This window comes from Neolamprologus brichardi, chromosome 7, assembly GCF_056152115.1.
Source record: "Neolamprologus brichardi isolate AB-2024 chromosome 7, ASM5615211v1, whole genome shotgun sequence".
Lineage (NCBI taxonomy): Eukaryota > Metazoa > Chordata > Actinopteri > Cichliformes > Cichlidae > Neolamprologus > Neolamprologus brichardi.
The window spans coordinates 27,804,163-27,816,085 of record NC_142110.1 but is presented as its reverse complement, the minus strand read 5'-3'; the positions used below and the strand labels follow the sequence as shown (position 1 = coordinate 27,816,085).

Here is an 11,923-nt window from a genome sequence, read left to right as displayed (position 1 = left end):
GTTTGATGGATGTTGATGGAGCTCTGCTTTGGTGGAGGTCTGGGCTCTGAGCTGCTGCTATGCCCTTTGTGTTTTCATGCACTTTACAGATTTCTGTGAATCTGCAGCATTAATAATGTGAAGCTGTGTGGACCCATGAGTGACGCATCCACAGTAAAGGTGACTCAGGTGTCTCAGCAGACTGAACTATAATTCTGCTGCTTGTGGTTAAATGCTAGCTCGGTCCTTATAAAACCCACCAAATCAACAAGAAGCTCCTCCCTGCACTCCAGAATCAGCTGCATTTTTTCTTCTGTAACTTTATTTTATTTAATGAAGACATTCAAAGTTTTACTTTCATAGTATGAATAATTTGAGAGCTACAGGAAGTACATGGGGGGGGGGGGGGGGGGGGGGGGGATTGAAAGTCAATCCACCAAAAAAAAACAAAAAAAGTTCCACAACAATTTAGGGAAAAACACAAATTACTTCATGAACACAACGACACACGCAATGAAGGTCAGTCCACATTATTTTGTGTCGCTGTCACTTAGTGTACTGGGTTATAAAGCACACCTGTAGCCTATCCTGCTCTCACTCTGGCTGCAGCTGACACAGGTATGTGGGAAACAGACTCACCTGGGGAGCAGCTGGTAGCAGCACTGGGCTGTCCTCGTGTGAACTTCCTCCCAGCTATCTGTGCTCACCCGGTGGTTGAGCTGAGCTGCGTTTGCGTGGATACATACACATATGTAGTGAGAGGAGTTTTCTGGAAGCAGATTCATGAGTTCAAGGATGTTTTTAAGAGGGTGTAGGTGTTTCCATGTCACACCATCCCGTGCTCCAGCCGTCCACCACGACCTCCTTGCTGCTCAGACTCCTTCATGTTAACCCACAGCTGTGTTCATACATGGCATTAAACACACGACCGCTCAGGAATGATGACACAGCAGCTTTTATTTCAGACTGCACTTCAGGCACCAACAGGAAACATTCAGCGGCGATGCATGCAGTTTGTACATCCACCAATGAGCACGCAGCGCCTACAAAGAACACACATTCATCGTCACGTCAAGCTTTTGGCATGAGAAAAAAAAAAGAAGAGAACACTGAATCTAAAGGAACCACAAGAACCGCACAGAACGCACAGAACTTCACACCTGATTTAAAGACACAATAAAAATGGAATTTACACTTTTCTTTGGATGTGTTTGAATTATTATTTTGACCTTGATCAGAAGACATCAGCATTTCTAATGCGGCATGAAATGAGCATGACAGAACATCTGGATTCAACATCTGTCTCTGCTGAAGTTCTGCAGGTCCTCATAAAATAACCTCTGATGTTAAACTGACCACAGAGTGCAAATCATCATCATCATCATCATCATCATGAACACGCTGATGTGCAGGCTCCTCCTCCTCGTCTCCTTCCTCTCTGAGTGGAAGCAGGACATGAAGGTCATGAGTGTGAGGACGTCACAGCATCACATCACTACACTGTATGAACACAGCGAGGGCAGGAAGCAGTGTGTGTGTGTCTGTGTGTGTGTCTAGTTAGTGTTTGGCCTCTCGGGGGTAGAACTCAGCCAGTGTGCTCTGGGGGATCCTCTTCAGCATCTCTTTGGGGAAGATCCTCATGAGCTGCCAGCCAATGTCCAGAGTCTCAAACACGCTGCGGTTCTCATAGGCACCTAAACACAAACACAGGGACAGGTGAACACCGGTATCTGACATCACAGCGGTCTGATGTGGGTATCGAGTGGATGAAGAGTCACATGACCCGTGAAATGCTCCTCCTTATGTGAGGGCACTCAGAGCCTGAAGCAGATAACCCGGGTTAACAGAGAAAGCTGATAACCATCATCATCGTACCTGTCATCTCTGACTGGGAGTTAGGATTTATTAAAGCAAATAACTCAAAGAAAGCTGGATCTGTTCAACGTAGTTACATAAAGGTGAACAAACAAGCAAACAAAGAGTCCAATGGCACCTTGAGAGATGAAGTTTTTCTCAAACTTGGTGAGGAACTCCAGGTACAGCAGATCATCGGCCGTCAGAGCCTCCTCTCCCACCACTGCCTTCATGGCCTGGACATCCTTCCCTATAGCATAACAGGCATACTGCACACACACAGACACACACACACTTAGATTAAGCAGGAAGACAGGAGCGTGCAGCCTGGAGCAGGTGTATACGTACGAGCTGGTTGGAGACGTCAGAGTGGTCTCTACGGGTCATTCCCTCCCCGATGGCGGACTTCATGAGACGGGAGAGAGACGGAAGCACGTTGATGGGAGGATAGATCTGAGTGGAGGAAGACGAGGAGGACAGGTCAGGGTCACCTGATGGCTCTGACATATGCCAGGATGACTGACAGAGCCTGGCATTCCTCTACCTGAGGCCGGCTACAGAGCTCAGAGCTCCACAGGTGACGTCTGAAGGCGGAGCTTTGTTACCTGTCTGTTGTGAAGTTGTCTGTCCACGTAGATCTGTCCCTCCGTGATGTACCCGGTCAGGTCAGGGATGGGATGGGTGATGTCTGCGAGAGATGAGAACTCGCTGTGAAATCCACAAAATCACAATCCTTTGTATGTGAGATGAGCACGTGTGTGTGTGTGTGTGTGTGTGTGTCTGAGTATGTGTGTGTGTGTGTGTGTGTATACCGTCGTTGGGCATGGTGAGGATGGGGATCTGGGTGATGGAGCCGTTGCGTCCCTCAACCCTGCCGGCTCTCTCGTAGATGGTTGCCAGGTCGGTGTACATGTATCCAGGGAAACCTCGGCGTCCTGGCACTTCCTCTCTGGCTGCGGACACCTGGCGGCGGGGAGCAATCACATGATCATTTCCAGTTTCCTACAGCAATTTGGGGTTAAGTGAGAGTGAAAGAGCAGCTGACCTCTCTGAGCGCCTCTGCGTACGAGCTCATATCGGTGAGGATGACAAGCACGTGCTTCTCACACTGATAGGCCAAGTACTCGGCCGCCGTCAGTGCCAAGCGGGGGGTGATGATCCGCTCGATTCTGCAACACAATGGCCCGATAATCTGTGAGTGTGGGCCGACCCCCGGTGCAGGTTAGCCTTAGCCATCACTAACTGCATAGCACACCTGTGTGTACCTACAACATTACAAAACTGCTGTTTGAGCGCCTGAAGGTGAACCCCCAAACACTTGACCCGCTCCCACAGCCCATACAGCAAATCTGACATCATCTATGAAACACCTGGAAATCTGCCTTCAGCTCTGTCTGTGTGTGTCTGTGTGTGTATGCAAATGTGTGTTTCTGCGTGCACGTGCTTGTGTGTGTGCCTGTGTGTGTGTGTCTGTGTGTGTGTGTGCTTTGTTCTTAATGTTTTGTCCTACGTCGGGTCATTGGCCAGGTTGAGGAACAAGCAGACATTGTCCATGGAGCCGTTCTCCTCGAAGTCCGACTTGAAGAACCTGGCTGTCTCCATGTTCACCTGAGGGCGGAGAAAAGATCACTGAGCTCTGTGAGTGGGAGTTTGCAGGTGCTGAGTGTGTGGGGCAGCTTTAAGACATCAAGAAACTTGCTCTCATATTCAGAGGCTTCTGATGAGGAAGCATCTGAAGAACTCACCCCCATGGCGGCAAAAACAATGGCAAAGTTGTCCTCGCTGTAGTCCATCACGTCCTTTGACTTCTTCACCAAACCGGCCTGCCGGCAGATCTGAGCTGCAATCTGAGACAGAAGAAGAAGAAGATAGGGATCTGATCTCCTTTTCAGTCATTACATCCCAATAATGAACAGGAGGTGATGTGTTTACCGACCCTGCCCCCTCTCGGAGTAGGGTGCAAGTACCTCGTTGTGCGGCAGCCCGGCAGCAGAGAAGATGGGGATCTTCTGCCCTCTGGCGATGCTGTTCATGCCATCGATGGCAGAGATGCCAGTCTGGATCATCTCCTCAGGGTAAATGCGGCACTGAGGGTTTATGGGCTGGCCTGAGGAGAACATGGTTACAAACACATGTATGAAGGAACAGAACACGTGATCCACTGCAGCAGATAATAATAACTCCAAGAAGTCAGAGACAAGTACACCGAGATTCACAGGTGCAGTTTATGAGGACTCAAGGAAGTCAACATGAAAGCTGGAAACTGAATCTATTTTTCTATTTCAAAACTACAATTTGTAGCAAAATAAAGTTCCTAAAGATAAACTCATCATGACCCACAGCACAAGAGACTCTGCCCACAACTCTACGTCCTAAAACACATCCTTTAAATTTATTCTAATCACATTTTACTTAAAAACTCATAGAAAGCTGTTTTTATCGTTTCCCTCCTTCTGAAATCTGACTTTTCTCCAATTAATCCTCCAAACTTTTGATTCTGTGGGTCATTCTTTGACCTGAACTGCATGTGAGTCCACGCGATCGAGCCCAGCTCGAACCCTGAGTGACGTCAGTGTGTAACCACATGTTCCACACTGAGGTGAGGTATTAATGAGAAGGTGGGCGTTACTGTGACTGCGAGTCAAACGTACAGACAGAGCCTGATTTTGACCACGTGTGTCTCTATAAAACATTAAAACCGAGATCAGGTTAAATCTGCTGTGTTTTCTCTCATTTCTGACATTTTTCCTCCAAACAAGTCGAAGAAACTTTACTGCCTGTTTCAGATGTTTGCATCAGACTGCTGCACCAATCAGATCATGGCGAGTCTCCTCGAAGCAGAGACATACCCATGATGTCCAGGAAGTCTTCGGCCAGGACAGCGGGTCCTCGGTCGATGGGTTTACCCGACCCGTTAAACACACGACCTGCAAACACAAAAACACGCCTCAGCACACATCTGGGGACCTCATCACACATTCAACAGCGGACGGGGATTTATGAGGACCTTTGTGAACCTCACTCTGTTACGTGACGTACCCAGCATGTCCTCTGAGACCGGCGTCCGTAATATGTCACCTGTGAACTCGCAGCTGGTCTTCTTGGCATCGATGCCTGCAGTCCCCTCAAACACCTGCAGAAGGCAGAGCGGAGGAGGAAACAGTTCATCGGGGTCCTTCTGGAAGTGCCCACATTGTGTCAGACTGATGTGAATACCTGCACCACAGCTTTGGAGCCAGTGACTTCCAGCACCTGGCCGCTCCTCCTGGTTCCATCCGGCAGCGTGAGGTGGACAATCTCGGCGTACCTCGGGAACTGTCGGTGTGAAGGGAGACCACGAGTTACCAACCTCCACTATACACGTGTCAGAAAACATAGCACAGTTCACCATTTATTTGAGGGAAACTACATAAACGGATTTAAACGTGGTGTGAGGACGCTCCGACTTCAGGATCTGGTGGTTTTATTGAGAGACGCTTAGTAAAGAGGACGCTGAGACAAACAGCTGAGGAGGTTTTCCTCTTACCTTAACCTGGTCCAGGATCACCAGCGGCCCATTGACTCCAGACACAGTTTTGTAGGCTGAGGAGACAAAAACAGCACAAGTCAGTACAGCGTGGGTGGGGCACAGGTGGAGCACTGCAAGGCTGCAGATCTCCACATGACAGCACCGTTTCTCCAACATGTGAAATCTTCTTTTATAAGCTCAAAGTCTCCACCTGCTGGAAGTCACATGAACCACAGTCTGACGGGAGATAGGAGCCTTAGAGACTCTGCAGTGTGCAGAACCTAAATATGAATAAAAAAGTTTCTGTTCAGCACGAGCCTCTGAAGACCGTTTCCCTCTCACTTTAAATCACATCACACTGAAAGGACGGGTGTAATGAGCTCACACATGTTCACCTGTGCAGGTGAGCCTCATCGCTAACACTTTAATCCTGCTCCAAACACTCAGTTTATCGCGTCTGTGCTCCTCTCAGGTCTATGTGATGTCACAGAGAGGAGGCCCAGGATCAGACACAGGAGCATTATTCTGAACTGTGACTGTGAACTGCTATGAAAGAGTGCAGAAATAGATATATAGTTAAGCTGTCAGGAACATTTTTAATGCTCAGCATGTAATTTACAAGCCGACAAAAGTAACAGATTACAACGCCAACACCTGAGAGTATTCCGACATTAAACCCATCAATAAATAAAATGCAGTTTTACTGAACAGCTCCATCGATCACTCTCATCATAATCAGCCTAATCAGCCTCCATCATCTTTTTTTTTGTTTTGTTTTGTTTTTTTGTTGTTGTTTTTTTCAGCCTCCATCATCGCCTGGTTTATTCCATTAACCCTCCTCCTCCTGCTGCGGACCTCAGTCTGCCTGATAATGATGATGATGATGATGATGGTGGTGGTGGTGGTGGTGGGACTCACTGAGGCGCGGTTGGGAGATGTAATCCCGTTTCACGGCCATCACATGTTCCCGGGCGGCAGCGGTGGCGGAGGTGGGAGCGGCAGCCGGGGCTCTGCTCCCGCTGACGGCCGAGGACAGCTCGCTCATCGCCCCGTTCACCATCCCTCTGAGCGCCTTCATCGCCATGTTTCCCCGCAGCGGCGTCCGAGTCGTGACAGCAGCGGCGCATGCGCACGAAACTTCAGCTGCATCAGAAAGGACTCCGAGGAATGTGTCTATGGAACCTCAGTGATGCTAAAACAACATTATTATTATTATTATTATTATTATTATTATTATTATTATACAATAATATAACAATGTGAATGAATAAAAGACAAGCTGATGTTTAAAAATATTTCATTTAACTGAGCTTTTTTGTCAATAAATTCTTTTTGTAATAATATTACACTTTTTTAATCTAAACTTTTCATTAGAATAAAAACAATAATGTTATAATTAGAATACATATAAATGTATGAATTTATAAGGTGAATTTGTTGTGGATATTCTCTGATCCACACAAGCTCATATATATACACACACCTAAATCTTTAATAAGTGGTGCAGAAGGTTCTTAGAGTAGCTTTAATTTGACATTTCCTGTTAACTTCTCATTAGTGATCACCATTGATGCTGGTAGTTTCTGTTTGGAGCATGAAAGGATTTGTTTGTGCACTGATTGGAGGGACCAACACTGTGGCTGCCCACAAGGATGAGCCAAACACCTTCTGTACAATGTCTGAAGATCAGACAAGACAAAGACTGAGCTGTTTGGACACGATGATAAGAGGTATATTTGGAGGAGTAAAGGTGAGGCTTCCAAACCTAAGAACACTGAACCATCTGTCAAGCATGGTGTTGGTAGCATCATGCTCTGGGCTGTTTCGCAGTCAGTGGATGGAATAATGAAGGAGGAGGACTGCCTTCAAATTCATCAACTTCACCTCAAATCAGCAGCTAGATGTTTGAAACTTGGACACTAAGGGTGTCCAAATTCATTGGCTGCATCCTCCTGAGGCCACATTTGTAGGCCGATTATTAGGGATGCAACGATACCAATTCTTTCAAACCGATACGATACCGATACTTGGATCTGAGTACTTGCCGATACAGAGTACAAAAACCGATACTTCTACCACACACACACACAAATGCAATAAATTGGAAGACAGGTTTTATTTTATTCTCTGCCGATAAAAAATAAAATCTTATTAAAAATGACCACGAAAAAATTTCAAGTGAAAAATAAGCACTTCTGTTAAATTATTGCAGTCTCCACATTTTAATTTAACAAAATATTACTGAACTATTGGCACTAACTCGAGCTTTCAGAATAATAAATAAACAAATAAATAAATAAATAAATAAATACAAATTAGGTTTGAAAATAAAATAAACTTTTAAATTTTTGCAGTGTCCATATTGTAAACAAGCAAACAAAATAACGAAAGTATTTGGCATTGGCGAACAAACTCCTCATCTGCCCGTGGATCATCAGTCGACTGTGCCGCCTAACCCTATGCCTGTTTAGCGCGGGATGTCCCCCTAGTGGCCAATCTAAAAAACTACAACAGAAATGACAAGCCACCCTCTGATTAATGAAATAAGTTAGTATCGGTTCATGGTATCAATTAACTTTTACGAGTATGAGTACACACACATTTTACAGTATCGGCCCCCTATCGGCATCCCTACCGATTATGTTACAGCGACATGACTAAGGTTTTTTCTGGGTCACAAAATAAACTTTTAAGGCGAGAATGTGTGTGTGTAAACTTCAAATATCTGCTTGGTTTATCAAGACATCACATATTTGCAAAAGTCCTCCGACTTTTTCTGAGACATCTGTTACCCACCCGCTCGATAGCTAGCCGGGGTGAGAACAGCAAACTCTTGTCACATTGTTTTCAGGCACCACCCCCGCGGTCTTTCGCTACTCAGATTAAACATGATACATACAGTGGGGCAAAAAAGTATTTAGTCAGCCACCGATTGTGCAAGTTCCCCCACTTAAAATGATGACAGAGGTCAGTAATTTGCACCAGAGGTACACTTCAACTGTGAGAGACAGAATGTGAAAAAAAAATCCATGAATTCACATGGTAGGATTTGTAAAGAATTTATTCGTAAATCAGGGTGGAAAATAAGTATTTGGTCACCTCAAACAAGGAAAATCCCTGGCTCTCACAGACCTGTAACGTCTTCTGTAAGAAGCTTTTCTGTCCCCCACTCGTTACCTGTATGAATGGCACCTGTTTGACCTCATCATCTGTATAAAAGAAACCTGTCCACAGCCTCAACCAGTCAGACTCCAAACGCCGCCATGGCCAAGACCAAAGAGCTTTCGAAGGACACCAGGAAAAGAATTGTAGACCTGCACCAGACTGGGAAGAGTGAATCTACAATAGGCAAGCAGCTTGGTGTGAAAAAATCAACTGTGGGAGCAATCATCAGAAAATGGAAGACATACAAGACCACTGATAATCTCCCTCGATCTGGGGCTCCACGCAAGATCTCATCCCGTGGGGTCAAAATGATCATGAGAACGGTGAGCAAAGATCCCAGAACCACACGGGGGGACCTGGTGAATGACCTGCAGAGAGCTGGGACCAAAGTAACAAAGGTCACCATCAGTAACACACTACAACGGCAGGGAATCAAATCCCGCAGTGCCAGACGTGTTCCGCTGCTGAAGCCAGTGCATGTCCAGGCCCGTCTGAAGTTTGCCAGAGAGCACATGGATGATACAGCAGAGGATTGGGAGAATGTCATGTGGTCAGATGAAACCAAAGTAGAACTTTTTGGTATAAACTCAACTCGTCGTGTTTGGAAGAAGAAGAATACTGAGTTGCATCCCAAGAACACCATACCTACTGTGAAGCATGGGGGTGGAAACATCATGCTATGGGGCTGTTTTTCTGCCAAGGGGACAGGACGACTGATCCGTGTTAAGGACAGAATGAATGGGGCCAAGTATCGTGAGATTTTGAGCCAAAACCTCCTTCCATCAGTGAGAACTTTGAAGATGAAACGAGGCTGGGTCTTCCAACATGACAATGATCCAAAACACACCGCCCGGGCAACAAAGGAGTGGCTCCGTAAGAAGCATTTGAAAGTCCTGGAGTGGCCTAGCCAGTCTCCAGACCTCAACCCCATAGAAAATCTGTGGCGGGAGTTGAAAGTCAGTGTTGCTCGGCGACAGCCCCAAAACATCACTGCTCTTGAGAAGATCTGCATGGAGGAATGGGCCAAAATACCAGCTACTGTGTGTGCAAACCTGGTAAAGACCTATAGCAAACGTTTGACCTCTGTTATTGCCAACAAAGGTTATGTTACAAAGTATTGAGTTGTATTTTTGTTATTGACCAAATACTTATTTTCCACCCTGATTTACGAATAAATTCTTTACAAATCCTACCATGTGAATTCATGGATTTTTTTTTTCACATTCTGTCTCTCACAGTTGAAGTGTACCTCTGGTGCAAATTACTGACCTCTGTCATCATTTTAAGTGGGGGAACTTGCACAATCGGTGGCTGACTAAATACTTTTTTGCCCCACTGTAAGTCAGTTAGATCATTTGAAAATGTTTTTGTTTGGCTTTTTTCTGTGTTTTATTTGTTCATGAGTAAATCAGTTTGGCTGAGATTATAGTTATAGTTTTCACACAGCTGAATAAATGTCAAACAGAAAACTGATTAAACAGAAGTGTGACATGATCGAGAATTTACGCCAGTGTCCTGTTATATTTTACATAGCAAGGAGCAGGCAGCTGAGTTTTTATTAAACAATACCAAGACTCAAGACTGAAGGCTGGACTATGAATATGGGGTAATCGTGGCTCAAGAGTTGGGCGTTCGTCTTGTAATCGGAAGGTTGCCGGTTCGAGCCCCGGCTCCGACAGTCTCGGTCGGACACTTCACCCACTGCCTACTGGTGCTGGTCAGAGGGCCCGGTGGCGCCAGTGTCCGGCAGCCTCGCCTCTGTCAGTGCGCCCCAGGGTGGCTGTGGCTACACTGTAGCTTGCCATCACCAGTGTGTGAATGGGTGGATGATTGTGTATAGTGTAAAGTGCTTTGGGGTCCTTAGGACCATAAAAAGCACTATACAAATACAGACGATTTACCTTTTTTTTTTTACCATTTGGACACCCCCACTGTGTTCCAGCAGAACAATAATCCCAAACGCACATCAGAACTGGTTTTGGATAAAGCAGGATAACATTAAGCTTCTGGAATGTTCTTCCCAAAGCTCCGACCTCAACCCTGTGGAAAGTTTGTGGACTCTGGTTAAAAGCTAGGTCTGTGCCATGAAACTAAACAATTATCTTTGTCCTGTCTTCCTCCCCTCACTCCCAACCAGTCGGAGCTGAGCCTAATTCCCTTCCTGTTGAAAAGGGGGTTTTCTTTCCCACTGTCACCAAAGCGCTTGCTCATATCAAGTGCCTTCAGGTGACTGTTGCTGTGATTTCATGCTAAATATATCAAGAAAACTGAATTATGAACTCTGCCAAGTATGGTCAGTATGGTCAGATATCAGCCAGAAAGTGTTTGGTCGACATGTAACTCGCTAAGAGACCAAGATATGTGTGCAGGTGGATCTCTGTGTGGATCAGTGAAAATCCAAAATAGTCAAACTTGTTCTTTAAAGTCAGTAAAGATGTTGGACAATCATTCCAACCTGGAAACATAGCCACTCAAAGAAATCATTAAAAGCCCAAAATGACCCTGATGTTGATGAGTGAATGGAAACTTTGACCTCAGAAGAGCTTCAGACTATCTCACCCTGCTTTAAAAGTTAGCCTAAACTACGTTTTGTCCAGTTTTACAGTCTTCACTCAGAATTTTAACATGATCACACAGACAGACATTTCTCCATCAGACAGATGGATTATTACACAACAAATTATTAAATGAGTTTATTCAAAGTGTGACACAATAAATGTTTCGGCACACACTGACAGCTTTCTTCTTCACAGACAGATGCAGAGATTTCTTCTACCTGTTCAGGTGCTACAGCCACAGATGTCATGGAACTGACTGTTTATGCACATGTTTGACCACCAGGAGGAGCTGGAGCATCAGTGATGTAACCTGATGTCTTGACCTGTTGCTGTGGGAATCAAACCATCAACTTCGACATTTCCTGCGCTATGCCTGCGTCTCTGAGCTCAGAACCCAGCGTATCCTCTGAACGCCTGAAACATGTCTGATGTCACTTCCTGAAAAACTGCTCTGTGGTGAACAGACCAGACGCGCAGCTGCCGGGGACTATTTTAGGTGGCGGGTGTATATGGGTCTCCTGGGGCAGGTGGTCAGAGTATGTAAGAGTGTTTCCTGTGTGTGACAGCACAGTGGTGCTGACATCGCGGGGCAGAGTCTGACTGCAAGGTGAATAATCCCAGCTAACTTCAGCCTGCTGTGTCTGAGTGTCGCTCGCACAGCCCGCTCACAGCGTGTGCTTAGGGATAAAAAAACGACGCGCTTAAACGTTTTTCAGTCTGACTGAAGGAAACATGAAATTGACTCGAGTCCAAATTTGAACCTTTTTAATGTTCAAATTTTGTAAAACATTAAATTTAATGGAATTAGGTGAGTACTAAATGTTCAGTTTAATGTGAGCACATTTTTCTTAATGATTGA

At 45.6% G+C, this 11,923-nt stretch overlaps 1 protein-coding gene across 1 annotated transcript; it reads right to left on the bottom strand.

Moving 5' to 3' along the window:
* Positions 1–918: 918 nt before the first annotated feature.
* On the bottom strand, positions 919–6,440 carry atp6v1b2 (ATPase H+ transporting V1 subunit B2). The gene is made up of 14 exons (XM_006782186.3): positions 6,260–6,440; positions 5,360–5,415; positions 5,050–5,148; positions 4,873–4,966; positions 4,683–4,760; positions 3,801–3,940; positions 3,579–3,680; positions 3,344–3,441; positions 2,879–3,002; positions 2,646–2,796; positions 2,439–2,521; positions 2,182–2,286; positions 1,973–2,102; positions 919–1,673 (listed from the first exon to the last, which is right to left on the bottom strand). The coding sequence occupies exons 1-14, from the start codon at positions 6,423–6,425 to the stop codon at positions 1,537–1,539; spliced, it is 1,563 nt and encodes a 520-aa protein (XP_006782249.1). The 5' UTR covers positions 6,426–6,440; the 3' UTR covers positions 919–1,536.
* Positions 6,441–11,923: the final 5,483 nt, after the last annotated feature.

Coding starts and splice junctions, on each gene's coding strand:
- atp6v1b2 (XM_006782186.3), bottom strand. CDS start 6,425: ATGGCGATGAAGGCGCTCAGAGGGATGGTGAACGGGGCGATGAGCGAG. Junction 3,442..3,578: donor TTGTTTTTGCCGCCATGGGG/GTGAGTTCTTCA, acceptor CTCCGCCCTCAG/GTGAACATGGAGACAGCCAG. Junction 3,003..3,343: donor AACCTGGCCAATGACCCGAC/GTAGGACAAAAC, acceptor ATTGTGTTGCAG/AATCGAGCGGATCATCACCC.